Below are 15,308 nucleotides of genomic sequence, written 5' to 3'. Positions count from 1 at the left end.
GATGTCCACTGGCCAGTAACCCTTCATCCCAAGCATCCAGGACATCCCAAGAGCCAGGCACTGCTGCCAAGGGTAGTACCATGAGGACACACAGGATTCCTGAGACAGATCCCAAAGCCTGTCAGAAGAAGTCAGAATTCGAGTGAAGCATCAGCTACTCAAAGAGTTTGTTACATCTGAATGGGTCAGCTTAATTCAGTGTCAGGTGGCTCAGGATAGCCTCTGCTGGCAGCTGGAAGAGCCACTTGTTCAAACAACTCAAATCACTATTGTTTCATAATGAGGGGGGGAAAAAACAAAACAAACAAACAAAAAAACAAACCCAAAAGAGTGGTTGTTACAATTATCCTTCATTCAGTTGTACTGGATGGGGCCCCAGAGGCTGGTGGAGATCTGGGAAGCCCTCACAGCTCCTGCAGCAGGAGATGCAGTGTTCTGTCCTCTAGTCTTCACTCCGAGTAATGCATGATCGACTCCACATAGTTCCCTGGGAAAAGCCCTGTCACTCCATTCATGACCCCCTCATACCAGCCGTCATCATTTTTCTTGATGACATAAATGATGGCACCTTCCTGAAACGAGAGCTCATCTTCTTTGTCCTTCGTGTAGTCATAGATCGCCACCACTAGGAAAGAACAGAGCATGACTGTTAGCAGAGGTTCAGGGAGGAGGAGGAAAATCAACCTACCGCGTACAAACTCCTCCACGTTCAAGGCAGTCTCAGAGAACTGCACTGCCTCATCTCCATGTATGCAGAATGGCCTCCTGAGGCGGGCAGTTTCTTCCAACCCCTTTTATAAGAGCTCAGGCTTTGAAGCACATGAACCAGGACTACTTTAACTCTTCTGTTACTATTTCCAGATCCACCAGAGGAAAAGTTTACAAAGGTATGATGAACTTTTGGTGTGGAATGATACCAAGAGGTGGATGTAACTCTCCATGGCTATCACCACGCAGACCTACTCCAAGATTCATGTATTAGATAGATGTGCTAAACCAGATCTCAGCACAACTAACAGTCAGCAGGAAAACATGGAAGAAGGGAGCGTAATAAGAGCTCTCTTCAGATTGTGATCTGAAGCCAAGGCTAATGTCCCAGACTTCCACCTACCTTAGCTACCTCCACATTTAAATCTGTAAAATGCGTATGTGCAGTCCCAGTAGCTAGAAGTCACCTCAAGTGCCAAGGTGAGTGAAACCCAGTTAGGAGCTGGGAAGAAGTAAGGTGGTTTTCTGAAATAAAATGTACACCTACTACATCAGGACATTTTTACTGAAGGCACAAAAGCTGTTAGGAATGTCAAAGAAATTGGACAAAGCACTGGAAATATTAAAGAGAGCGTTGTCCTGAAATGGCAGAAAATAGACATCAACTTGATACATTTTTCCATTCTCAGTCCTATCATTATGTGTTCCATACAGAAAATTAGCTATGCTGGACTCTGAATACTTTAACAAATAGCATCAGTCACTGCTTTGAGCACTTGGCAACGAAACATGCAGTGCTGCCACTGAAACAAAATGGATTTTGGACAGGGATCCTAAAATCTTGTACTGGGGATAGAAGGGAAGATACTCTAAACTAAAGCAAGGACAAAAAATGAACAGCCTGTGTTCACGAGCACAGTGTCCAAGAGTCCTACTAAACTCATAATTCTTTTCAAAAGGAAGGTCATTTTCTTTTGAGGGAACAAAGGAATTAATACAAATATTTACTAGGGAAACCTGTTTCCTGAAGAGATTATAAAGTAAAATATACAAAACCAATCCCAGTGAGGAATTGGAGAATGTACAGAGATTTTTAATTTTTTTTAAAATAAATATCCCAAAGAGGAGATTCCTATCATTTGATCAGAGCATATTTAAAAAAACCACATGTTGATGGTTCCACGCATACGCCAGCACGGTTGTTAAGTAACTCATTCTAACTAGTTTTAGCATACCATTCTAAGGAAACAAAGCACAAATGAAGAAATGAGTAAATTTTTAGCTTGAAAAACAGAAGTCAGTATATGAACACAACACATTAAATTCAAGTCCTTCAAAATTTCTTTTTAACTGCCTCCTAAACCTATTAATTTAAAAACTTTTCTTCCTAGAGTCACTGTGCCATTGTTCTTCATTCTCTTGATAATAATAATCCAAGGATCACGGTACCTTCCAATTCCTTCCTTTATAATTTTTGAGTCCTTTCTGATACTGAATGGATTCATTATTGATTCCTGATCGCAAGTAGGAAATTCTTCCCTAAGTTTGTGATGAAAATTTGCTTCTTGTAAAGCCTCTTACAAAATTACCTGAAGCCTGGTGTTCGTTTTTACATAACCATTGCTTCCTCCTGCATGTTACTTTTGTATTGTCAACATTCCTCTCTCTAAAAGACTGTTTAATCCTCCTGTCTGTAGTGCCACCAGTTCAAGCTGTGAGCTTGTCACATACCACGAGTTACCAGGAGCCCAGGCCAGTATCGCAAAAAAGACCCCAGATGAGACAGGAAGCAGCAATACTGACTCAGGAGGTGGCATCCTTCCCTGCGAGACTGAGCCATGATCTCTTTTAGTTTCTATCTGAATACATTTCAATTAAGATATGAAAACCCAGAATTACTCATTTAGGTTGATGTTCCTCCTGTCAGTGATCTTTGGTTCTTCAACAATCACACAGTTTGGCTGAACTCTGCTACAACAAACTGACCACAAACATAGGCCACACTGATTATCCACCTGACATCCAACAGCTGTGACCACACACTTTCTCTATGTGGTATGAGGGCCATTTTTCCTTCTGGACGCCCCTTTTGGTTCATCTGATTTGCAAAGTTGGGGCATTTTCTTACCTTTTCACGCCAACACCCAGGCACCCAGCTCAATGGGAAACTGCAGCATGCTTTCCTGGACCTTGCAGGTTGGCTGTTGCTAGTACAGCCATGTGCTAACATCTGCAAGTACAACATCCCCAGGAACTGTATTCTACCTAAGAGTTTCTCCATCTGTTCAAAATGGATCTGCTATTCACTTCCTTCCTCAGCTGTAGGTTAGAGCACGTCTAAATGTTACATAAACCTCCCACACTGCATGACCCCTTTACAGAACAGGATCACACCGAATCCCATCTCAATATATAGCAACCCTCCATCTTGGACCCCTCTGTGGTGTCCCAGCTTCTACATTCTCACTTTTGCAAAGGTCATCTACACTAATCCTGTCAGAAACACTTTCATATGACTGTTCGCTTATTTAAGTTCATAACAAAAGAACAAGCACAAATCCTAGAAATTACTACTCTACTTATTGGGGTTCATAGTGTTTGAACAGCCACTTCCTTCCATCAGTCCTGTCCACTTTGAATTGCGTGGCACGGAATACTATTTATAGGATCTTAAGGACTTGCCATAGGAGTAATTATTTTGCAGAAGATAAAGCGTTATTAGCTCACAGCAGGATAAGTATACACATTCTTCCAGCATGAAAGTCCTCTTTTAGCACAGAGCTTTTCATTAACTCTACATCAATATGAGACAATGTTTGGTTTCCTATACTTTCGCTTTTCTGCCGGAAAAACGTTCCGACTAAAAGCCTGACTTTCTCCAGCTTATCTTTAAAGACTCCCATTACAGTTTTGCTATCCCATGTGATTTTTACTGTAAATATCAAACTACAAGTGCCTGGACTGCCCGCTGAGATGGAACAGATGTGTGCATATATGCACCTATATAAATTATTTTAGTTCACAAGCTCATAGAAGTCGACAGAAAAGCAGATCAGAACTATATGCTGTAACTCAAATGTCATTATTTCTTCAAATAGAAAGGTGTTTTCCCAGGCCACATGCCCCATGTTTTCATGGCTTCTCTTCCACACAAACACACGTACACACCCCCCCTCATATTAGTATGACACACTATAAACAGACGACACACATCAGGGTCCTCTCTTTTTCTCTTTTGCTCCTAGCTGAAATGCCACTGAGGATTTGCTGAGGCCCAGGTGGCAGGAGTAATGGAAACATACAAAAGACAGCAATACAAATGTAGAATTAGGCTAAAGACTGTCTTATGCCTGGAAAAATACAGAGAAAAATCTTGAAACTCACTCTCCTATCAAAAAGTAACATGCCTGCAGTCTTCATCCAGCACAAAATACATCAGCCAGAATGAAACTGAGCAGATACTGTGTGTTCTCAGAACTGCCTGATAAGGAGGATTTCATTAAGTAATGTAGCTCATCCAGTATTTGCTGAAATGACCTGCACTGGTCCCAACCTGAAGAAATTTGCCATCCTCCCCCAAAGAAAGAAATGCAACATCAGGAACACCACCCCACACCAAAACTTGATTTTGTGAAGCCAGGTAACTAATACCAACAACCAGGGATACCCTCCAAACTGCACAGCAAAAAGAGTGCCTGGTATACAAGATCCCTTTTTCCCCCATCCTCTCCCACAGAAATAAACTTCCCTGACAAGAACAAGCTGAAGCAACTTTTAATCAAACAAAGAGCCTGTGTGCATCTACAGAATAACAGTGACACTTGCTGTCCGTCACGGGTGTGGAGAGGTCCACAGATAAACTGAGTCATGGAAACACCCTGCAAGTCAAGACACTTTGTCTGACAAATGGTCTCGGCTTGTCAGCAAAGCCTGGGTACTCCTTGCACTAAACACACCAGCTAGGCAGAGGGTGGGGGAGTAAGAAAAAGCCTCCCACATACTTGTCCATCTCCCTCAGGAACAGTAATATTTTCTTTGGGCTGGAGTTGGCAGAAAGTGCCTCTTCCGTCTTCTTTCTCCCCCACCCCTCAAGTCCTGCGCTGGGTTTATCTTTGTGGCATTCTTGAATTTCTTTCCCTGATGCAGACTGAGTGTGTGAACGGTCACTCAGCTGAGATGCCTGGCTGCTTTGCAACGTTAGATTTTATATCACCCTTTATGAGAGGGCTCCCGTTTCACAGAATACCAGGCAGCAGATTTTTTCATATTTAAATGCCCCTAAGCCATTTACCTACTCAGTTTATTTTACTTGTAGTTTTACTCCAGCATGTTTCCACACACCTGCTTCAGAACTGGAAGACATCTAGATGCAGCTACGCAGCAATGCCTCAGTTAGTCCGACACGGACCCAGGGCTTTTTAGCTCAGCACAACCCCCTACCGATGCAGCATTGCAGCTTCCAGAGCCCCAAACACATGTGGCAGCACTCCTCCAGATGCACCCATACGTTCAAAGTTCAAGTGCAACTGCAGCATTGATCCATTCATTTTTGACCACAGATGAGTTTCATTATTAGGATTAAGCAGACTACTGAAAGCTGAGTCTTAAGTAGGTTACAGAGCATTTTGCAAATATGTAATTAGACAGCTAATCATTGTCTTCCCTTTGTGGAGAAAGGGGTGAAAGAGTCGGACTCGGAAGAGTAACTTCTGTTCTTTAAGTTGCCATTTGGAGGAGCACCTCTACCACAACACCAAATACTGGCCACTGGGATGGCAGGAGCTTATATAAAATGTTGTAACGAACATGACCGTAACACCTCTACTAGCTCTAAACCTACCCTTTTCTAAGTAGGTCCTTGGTGCCCAAGGAGGGTCCTCCTCAGCATAGGGATCACTGTACTCCACCACAGCTGCTTCCTCTTCCTCATAATCCTCTGGAGGTGGGGGTGGAGGTGGCGACTCATCAAACACCGGCTCATCCACAGGTGGTGGCGGGGGAGGAGTATCTGAAACTGAAAATAAGCAATAGTATAACCTTGAAAAATGTCTCTAGAATCATGGTAGCAGGTTGAAGTAACACTCCCTATCCCAATTAGTTGCACTGGAACCAACAGCTAGAATGTGTGGAAATATACAATAAAATTCAGAGAAAGAAGGATCAGGTTCCTCCAATAAAATTATTTCCTTTTCCCTCCCTTCACAATTTCAGACAAACTTGCAAATGCTGTACATAAGGCAGAATTTTCTGGCTATATACAGACAAATCTTCCATCCATTCAAAACAAAAGCCACATCCAGTAATAAATCATAGCACAAGGAAGCAGCAAACTTACTGTTTTCTTGAACTCTGGCCACAAATCCCATTAGCGGTAACTGTGGAGTTACCTGTAGGATGGAGGGGGGAGGAGGAGCAAGGGATGCTGCCACAGAAATTAAAAAGAGAGAGGCATTCAGTTAGAAACACCACAAAGCAGCAAAGAGGAAAGCAGACATCATCACCGCTCAGACAGTGTAGCAGTCTGCCAAGAAGTGGAGATAAAAAGGCTGACATTCAAAGAAAAATGGCTCAGGTGGTTTAAGCATATTGCTAATCCTCACTTCAAGGAGATTTCTCTATTTTTAAAATTTCCAAGCCAGCTCTTTTTCATAAGATTAAGTATCCATGCTGAAGTATTTTTGTGATCTGACTAAGAGATTCCCTTGAGTTGAAGTTTATTGCTACAGCAATATAGCACTTTATGAACAGACCTAACTAACAAATATATCAAGAGGATTCTCTCCCTATAATCCTCCACCTTTCAGATCAAATTGATATTTATAGAACTGACTTCAGTAACAGCATCCACGAATGCTTAGTAATGAGAATTAATACAGTTTTCTCCAAAACACAGGCCAAAAAAGCCATCAAATGAGGCAGTTATTTTAGGCAAAACAGAAAACGTTGCCTTTGAGAGCTGAGCATACTTGGAAGACACAGGGCTTCTGACCTTATTGGTGGAACAAAGCGCACTGTGCTGCTGCCAAACAACAGTGCCTATTCCAGATGTGCTGCCTCGTGTCCTTCCCACCTGATTTCACGGACCACTGCACTGAACTCTGAACAGCCCTCTTACCAGTACCAGAAGAGCTGTCTTTGTACAATACAGGGGAATTCGCATTTAAAGACACTCTCAGCCAGCTGCAGATGTTGTAACACTGAACTGTGGTTTCAGCCAGGAATGAAAGTTTCAGTTATTTAGTTAAGTTGAAAAAATAATTAACTAGTTTTATCTAGTTTTAGTATCACTTTGCAAGAGTAATGCAGTAATAGTCTTTAAGCAAGTTACAAGATTAATTTTCAGAAACCACACCTCAGGAAAAGCACAACTAAATAATTTTCTCATTAATGGTGGCATACAAGAACATTTAGTCACGTCCAAAAGAATGAGGGAAAAAGGTCTACACTTCACGTACCAGTACATTTATTTAGCTTGCAGAACAGAACTAAATAAATTTCAGACTAATTCCAGAGCTGGTAAGAAAACTGCCAGGTATGATATAGTATTTTTCAGAATTAAGTCACATAATCATAGGAAATGAAAAGAACTCCAGGGCATTTAAAATTCATGTCTCAAAATTTCTTCTGTTTGCTTATTTCAGTAACTATTATCTGAAGTACTTTAAGTTTCTTCTGTCACTCACATTCAAACTCCTTTCACAACCACACACCCCAAACCAAAAAAAGAGCAACCATCCTTTTTGTTGCGAAAATATCCTGTACCTCCATATAAAGCAAGCTCCATTATCTCACCATTTAATTGAATATTTCTTGAGAAAATCTGAAATATGTTTCTAATTACAGCTTCTTTGACTTGAATGACATGACCTCTGAGAGTATTTATTCCTTCAAGTGTAACCACACTAGCTGAAAATAGATTTGGTCTTGCAGTTTTTCAAAGCAGGAAAAGGGAACTTGAAGTCCTACTGAAATGCAGTAACATTCATGAATTCAGCATTCTTGTGCAACTACAAAATCCCTGCCTTTTTAGTTATATATGCTATAAGAACATTCAGTTTCAAAATGTTTCCTCTGTTCACAGAATCACAGAATGTTAGGGGTTGGAAGGGACCTCAAAAGATCATCTAGTCCACCCCCCCTGTCAGAGCAGGACCACCTAGAGTAGGTCACACAGGAACAGGTCCAGGTGGGTTTTGATCATCTCCAGAGAAGGAGACTCCACAACCTTACTGGGCAGCCTGTTCCGGTTCTCTGTCACCCTCACAGTGAAAAAGTTTTTCCTTATGTTGATGTGGAACCTCCTGTGCTCCAGCTTGCACCTGTTGTCCCTTGTCCTGTCATTGGCCATCACCAAGAAAAGCCTGGCTGCATCCTCCTGACACTCACCCTTTACGTATTCATAAACATTAAGGAGGTCACCCCTGAGTCTCAAGAGACCCAGCTCCCTCAGCCTTTCATCATAAGGGAGATGTTCCACCCCCTTAACCATATCTTTGTGGCTCTGCACTGGATTCTTTCAAGCAGTTCCCTGTCCTTCTTGAACTGAGGGGCCCAGAACTGGACACACTATTCCAGATGCGGTCTCATCAGGGCAAAGTAGAGCGGGAGAAGAACCTCTCTCAACCTACTGACCACACCCCTTCTAATACACCCCAGGATGCCATTGGCCTTCTTGGCCACAAGGGCACATTGCTGGCTCATGGTCATCCTGCTGTCCACCAGGACCCCCAGGTCCCTTTCCCCTACGCTACTCCCTCAGCTCAGTCCCCAGCCTGTACTGGTACATGGGGTTGTTCTTTCCCAGAAGCAAGACTACACTTGCTCTTGTTGTATTACATTTCTCCCTGCCCAACTCTCCAGCCTGTCCAGGTCTCTCTGAATGGCAGCACAGCCTTCTGGTGTGTCAGCCACTCCTCACAGTTTTGTGTCATCAGCAAACTTGCTGACAGTGCACTCTGTTCCCTCATCCAAGTCACTGACATATGAATCCATATGACTCCATATGACATATAGTGATTCAATGTCATATGGATTCATGCAATTTGTACCTATCATATGAGACTAGCTCCAGTTTCCTAGTCCCTTCAGTGTACTCTGTTCATGTGCTGTGTATATTTCTTTGAAAGAAATAATGAGGCTTTCCACATAGAAAAATAAATCACTCTAGACAAGTGCTCCAAGCAAATACAAAAAAATCCCTTATCTTAGTTTGGGTTGTGTAGTTTAATCCAAATGGTGATGCTTACAGTAGCTGACATCATTCCTTGTTTATCTTAACCATTTGGTTTGTGCTTCAGTCTATGCACACTGCAGGGACTATCATATTATATTGATTTTTTATGGTATATAATGACCCTAAGCTAGTTTTGACCTTTAAGAGCCAATACAATAAATATTTTATAAATAATGACTTCGCTTATGAAATGCATCAGAACAACTTTACTGTACCTCTGCCGTCTCAAAAGATGAGATAAACACCAGCTTAAACATTCCCTCCCAGCTTACTTCCACATAGACCACTGGGAGGTTAAGAGTTCATCTACACAGTTGATGTAAATTAGTTCAGAAATGCTCAAGAGCACCTTCCACTGGATTGCTTCAGCCTGGTAAGAACTCAGCTATACAAACAATGTGTAGTGCAGACCACCATCTCAATGCTGGCCCAGTTTCTCCCACAGGGTTTTAGCATGTGCTGAGCTCTAAATGGCTTAGATACTGGTATCTAAGGTCGTAAAGTTAAAACACTTGTTAGGCAGCATTGCTGGCAAGAGTGGCTTTGGGACAAACATACGCTGACATCATTTAGGGTCTGCATCTCAATCAGCTCTTAAAAAGGTCTCACTATGAAGCAGAGAAATTATATTACCTTAGAAGTGGCACTCAAAAAGACCAGGGCAAAGGCAAGTTGCCTTTCATCCTCTTGTGACGTGAACAAACAAAGATTACTATGCCAGCGTACTAAGGAAGAGGAAAACCAGTACTGCTTTATCACCAAACAGACCACAAAGAAGAACAAGCCATAGCTGGCACACTCCTATGCCTGTTGTAAGGTGTCTTTTTCACCTTTAAGTTTGCGTTTTCTCCCTCTCTTCAGGAATACTGCAAACCAATTGTGGCCCCTGTCCTGTCACTACTAATCCTGCTCCTTACAGACACAACAGTCCCTCTGTTCTTAGCGCCTTCATCAATTATGCATGCTTGAGCATCCTCTCCTTTCAAGGTACAGGCCAAAAAAAAAGCAGTTTAGTGTAACTGCAAACCTAATAAATTCTGTATTCTGCTAGGTGTATTTATGTTGATCAAGTATGCCAGTATAATTGAAGTATTTTGTTTGTGATTTACAGCTCAAGTGATTAGTCACCATAATCATTATCTTCTTTTGGGGTACACAGACTGAATTGTGGTTACGTAACTTATTGGAAGTCTATTTGGCATCTTCTGTGATTAACAATGCAATGGTAGCTTGCAGAGAATTACCCTTTGCTAAAGCAGAAATGCACAGCAGTCGTCAGAAACTCTCTGGATATACTGAAAATCCTCTACTGCAAAGGTAATCCTGAAAGGTTTCTTTTATTGCTATTACCCTTTCCTTCTTGCGTATTCCCCTTCAGCCTTCAATATGCAAATAATGTGCTTAACAAATACTACACATTTCAGGCAACTGGGCTGCGATTTAGTCATATAACCTCCTCCACCCCCCTGTCCCCAGCAGGACCATCCACTTCCTTCTCAAGTTAAGCACACGCGTTTCTCTGCAGGGTAGCTCACAAGCAGTAATATTTGAACCTGATCAAACCCCTTAAATGCAGATTGCAGCATCTGACCTAATTCCATGTTCTGTGCTCAATTTAAAAGAAAAAAAAACAAACAAACAAAAAACACACCAAAACTCACCACCACCACCAAAACACAAACGCACTGTAGTGCTTGCAAGTCAACATTCAATCTTCCTGGTGACAGGGCGTTTCCTAACAAGGAATTGTCTGTGTGTCCCCTGTATCTTTCTGTAGCTTTGTCAAAAAAAACAAGCCTCCCCTACTCTCATACCAAAACCTTCCCGTCCCATCAGAAGCACAGGGAAAATGCCTCCTTAGATAAAAAGCTACTGTGTTCTGTCTGACAAATAGGACATGCTACTCCTCTTTAATTTCTCATCCTGCTTTTTAAGACAGGTCAGCCATTAAAATAACATCACCTGTGGACTTAGCAGACGACACAGCTCCCTTGCATCCCATACCAAACACCACCACTGGTGATGTCTCTAAGGTGTCTAACACCTACTCTTGTCTTAACTACTGCAATTTCTTGAACTGTACATTAATCAGAAGGAAAAAGCACACAAGATAAAGGCTGATTAATGAAGAATCAGTGTTTTGGTGCAAAATCAAATACCCATCCCACACCAAAGCAGATACACAACACATGGTATAGTAAAGGACTAAAGCTTGTCTAATAGGGTCTGTGAGATCAAAAGTAGTTTACTTGGCAACAAAGCCAGCATTGTTTTAAGCTGCTTGCCATAATGGAAGCTGAACACCCTGTACTTGGACTGCAGCTTTGGCATGGCTACCAGCAACATACTGGAAGTTACCTGAGACTAACTGCAAGATCTGCGATGGAGACAGAACATAAGATTTCAGAGATCTGAAGGCCACTTCATTCGCCACTGCATTGACTTCAACGGAGCAGAAAAAACTTTCTTACCTGGGTTCTGGTTATAAAACGGTCCTCCATTCATCTGGTTCTGAAGGCTTGTCTGTGATGTGATCGAAGGAGGACGCCGATATGGCAAAGATCCCCCTATTGTTGGGGGTGTGTGTCGAGATGCAGGCCTGTTCATGCTGTAGAACTGAACTGGGTGACCTAGGTTAGGCAGAGAAACGTATTAGCAAAGAGAAGAACGATGTCTGCCTCTTTCCTATCTCCATTCAAGATTCAAAGGCTTGGAAAGGTTTTTGTTTGTGTTGGGGTTTTGTTTTGTTTTAAGACAGTCTGCATCCTAGGAGCAGTCAGCCAGTTCAGCTGCCAGACTGGCAGGACACTGGATGTCTCAATAGCAACACAAAAAACCAACTCTCCCAACTGCCTGTACTCAGCACTGCTCACAAAAGCCAGTATGAAAATACAAAGGTGTCTAAGTTACAAAGCTTCAAAATGAAAGAAAATAATTCCCAGTTATAATAAATTATATAAAATGGATAAGAGCTTCTTGCAAATTTATTTATAAACCTGAAAAAAAAAAAAAACCACTTCACAGTCTAGCAATTAAGCAACATACACGTACAAACCATTCAAAGATTCAAAGCTGTTACCTTCTATAACTGAAAAACACAATACTAACTATCTTAGTGCTGCTCAGGAAATATGAAGAGAATCATCTGGGAAGACAAGAATGTTAGAAACTGCTTTAAGGACAGAATAAACACTCGAAGACGCTCTTTCAGGGAGCTGTCAATTGAAACAACTCCTTAAAAACTGGCTCTCCACTTTAATCACTTCCTGTATCAAAGTAATTGATCCTGAATCTAAGCAAGCAATAAATAAAGCAAGGCCATTAAGCTATCTTCTGTGCTCACATAAAGTTCTCTGCCTTATATACTGTATATAACAGTAAACTGGATTTATTATACCCATATGGGTTACCACCCTCCCTAACTATTCTGCCTCCACCATTTGTGCCAGAGGTAAATTTCAGAGTTTGCAAGAAAACAAAGGAAGATGTGTTGGTCACTGTGGTTCAGGAGACCTGCATGCACGGAAATAAACAGGGAAACAGCACAAATGAACATGCAGTTTTTAAAAACCTACATTGTTCTCCACTATGTTTTGATTGCTTTGAAAAACATCACCCTAGGTCAGTAAATAAAATGCAAGTTGCTTGCTCTGTTACTTGCTTCCAAGAGCAAATGCATGAACTAGAGATTCACATTTCTCCTGCTTTGTTCAGATAACGTACATTTCAAAAAATGCACTTTTTACAGATGAGGAAGAAGAACAGTTAGGCAGCAATCCACCTAGCATATAGGCTTTTTCACATTTTTCCTAATGTGTCTTTCCAATTTGTTTGTCTCCTTGTTACTTAATGCACTGGTAGAAATTGGTGTGAATGGAGAGAAGGGAGGAGAGAAGAAACAGGGAAAAGAGATCCTTAAGGACCAAAAACTATAACCTCATAAGCAGCAAACTACCCAGTCTCTTCACGTTCTTCATTTCAGAGAAGCCATGCAAGCAACGTCACTAATAGAACAGGGAAAGAAAAGATCTTAAAAATAGTAAGTGACCTGAAATTTCTCTTATGGAATTGTGAATTTATAGCCATTAAAATACTAATCTCTGCTTGATTTTGACTTGTCAAAAATACAGAAGCAATATGGCTTAAGAACCGGGATACTGACAGTGCATCAGAAGTGAAAAACTGATTGAGGCCCCCATATGACACAGCTCATCTTCTAAACATGAAAGTAGTTTAGACATCAGGATCATCTTCTGATACCAAAATTCATCACAGTTCAGAAGCTTCTAGTCATAGTCATGGATTCCAGTGTAAGTATCTCCTAATTTATATGAGCCACAGCACCTTAAACTAAGTATGATTTCAAGAATGCTTCTGGCACCTGGTGAAATTCTTCCTAAGAGACCAACACTAATAAAACCACAAACCAATTCACACCGTTGTGATCAGCCCCCACTATAATGAAAAGTAACAAAGCACGTAGGTAGCTATATCCAAATTTGGCTGTCTGAAGAAGATTTTTTACAATGCAGGCGTAACTCCTCATCGAAAGCTTATACAGAACAGTGTTACAGTTGGCAAGTACTATATACCACAACTTCAGCATAGGAGAATATGAAAAATGTAGGATGATTTCATAAGCATTAAAAAAGCAAGTTGCAATATATACCGTAAGTACCACTTACTAAACCAAAATGCTTTAGCAGTATTCTGCGTAATAAAAACTTGTATTTTACCTAATATTGAACACAAAAAAATTGCCCTTTTTATCAATTCATTGAGAGGAGGCTTGTCATTTGCAAGCATTGAAGAGACAAGTCATATAAATTATACTTCGCTGTCATATAAATTATACTTCGCTAGATGTACTTTTTTTTTCAATTCCACTACTGAGATTAATCAGACCCAGAACTATCAGTGCTGGTTCACCTCAAACATAATTATTCCATGAGGTTCTCAGTATCCAAACCGCAATAAATACAATAATGTAATAAATAATTATATAAATGCAAAAATAATAAAATGACAAAATTAAATGAATGCTGTTTATAGAACTAGCATACCTTGAATTGTCTGTTATAACCATTACCTCATAGTTGGGTATTAGCAGGTATTTTCTAGTTATATTTAAAAAAAAGAAAGTTAAAAAATCACTGCTTCTGAAGTGACTTTGAAAAGCCTTGGACCATGACCACATCTGGGTTCATCTGCCCACCAGCTGGAGCAGAGACTCACCTGTAGAGGGTGTGGAAGAAACAGCAGGGGGAGTTGGAGAGGTGAAGCCATCAGCAAGGGGCTGAGCTCCTGCAGCAGCAGCAGCAGCATCTGGGGCAACGGAGGAAGGGGCAGGAGCAGGAGGAGTGGGGGCAGGAGCAGAGGTAGCAGGAAGGGGAGAAGTGCCAGCCGAGCCAGCAGGGGCTATGTGAAGAGAGGAGGAAGAGGTGGAGTTAATAAGGAGATATGTTAGCCAGGATTAGAGAAAGCCTCAAGACTACTCAATGTTAGCTATTTATTAGATGTATATAGTATTTTAGAATGCACAAGGAGATGAGAGGAAAATGGAGCTGTTAAAGAAAGGCTCATTCCTATGTAGACAGTAAATGAGGGTCAAGCAAATCCACTTCTTTCCAGGTCTGAAGGGAACAACTCAGAACTTCTCACTGAAAGTCTTTACTTTCAAAAGATGTCCTCACACCTTGTTATTTACGCTTCAATCTGTAGCGCCACTGCCTTTAGCTTTTGTGCGAATTAGAAAATATAGAGAAGAGGAAAGCGAAAAATTGGTTCAGAAGCATCATGTATTTCAGATCACACTGCAAGCCAATGACACACTCTTCTTCACTGAAAGGGCTGCGTAAAGGAAAAAGCAGTACTAGTATCACTTCCTGTTTCTGGAAAGACTGGGGTGGTTACATTGAACAAGTGTCTTTTTATGACAACTCAGGCTTGCATTAATGCCCTAAGATTTACGCTGTGCCTGCCTCTCATTTAATCTAATTTTCTAAAAATACACTTCTATGTATCCACATGAACAGCCAATGAAAAACCATTTATTTGCTTAAAAGGAAAATGGAGAAGTTTCCCCTAGCTCACTGAAAAGGGTGTTGTGTCCTACCCAGTCACATACAAGTAGCAGGCAAAAAATTCTACTAAAGAAAAAAAAAAAAACCATAAAAGAAGCAACAGAGCACATCAGACAGTCCCAGAAAAGATACTACTTGACTCAAACTCATACTATCAATAGCAAACAATTTTCAAGACTTGCATGTTTCTGGATAACGGACTTTGAGACTTCTCTTAGGGTTTAGGAGACTTGCAAATGCTAAAGGTTAATGCTGAGTCAGAAAGAGGAACAGCAAGTTTCCAT

At 41.1% G+C, this 15,308-nt stretch overlaps 1 protein-coding gene across 49 annotated transcripts in view; it reads right to left on the bottom strand.

Moving 5' to 3' along the window:
- Positions 1 to 330: 330 nt before the first annotated feature.
- Positions 331 to 15,308, bottom strand: part of ABI2 (abl interactor 2) — a 64,082-nt gene continuing 49,104 nt past the window's right edge. For 11 of the 49 annotated variants that reach the window (XM_086465245.1, XM_086465246.1, XM_086465264.1 and 8 more), the window contains 4 exons: positions 14,177 to 14,359; positions 11,413 to 11,571; positions 5,549 to 5,722; positions 331 to 625 (listed from right to left, as the gene is read on the bottom strand). In XM_086465245.1, coding sequence (XP_086321371.1) covers positions 450 to 625; positions 5,549 to 5,722; positions 11,413 to 11,571; positions 14,177 to 14,359 — 692 coding nt within the window. In that variant the 3' untranslated portion in view covers positions 331 to 449. Of the gene's footprint in view, positions 626 to 5,548; positions 5,723 to 6,043; positions 6,131 to 10,973; positions 11,001 to 11,412; positions 11,572 to 14,176; positions 14,360 to 14,668; positions 14,678 to 15,308 lie in introns of all 49 variants that reach the window. The other 38 variants (XM_086465240.1, XM_086465241.1, XM_086465252.1 and 35 more) reach the window with 11 other exon arrangements.

This window comes from Leptosomus discolor, chromosome 5 (genome assembly GCF_034619465.1).
Source record: "Leptosomus discolor isolate bLepDis1 chromosome 5, bLepDis1.hap2, whole genome shotgun sequence".
In the NCBI taxonomy this organism is placed as follows: domain Eukaryota; kingdom Metazoa; phylum Chordata; class Aves; order Leptosomiformes; family Leptosomidae; genus Leptosomus; species Leptosomus discolor.
The sequence above is the reverse complement of the archived record's forward strand: the minus strand, read 5'-3'. Positions and strand labels throughout refer to the sequence as shown.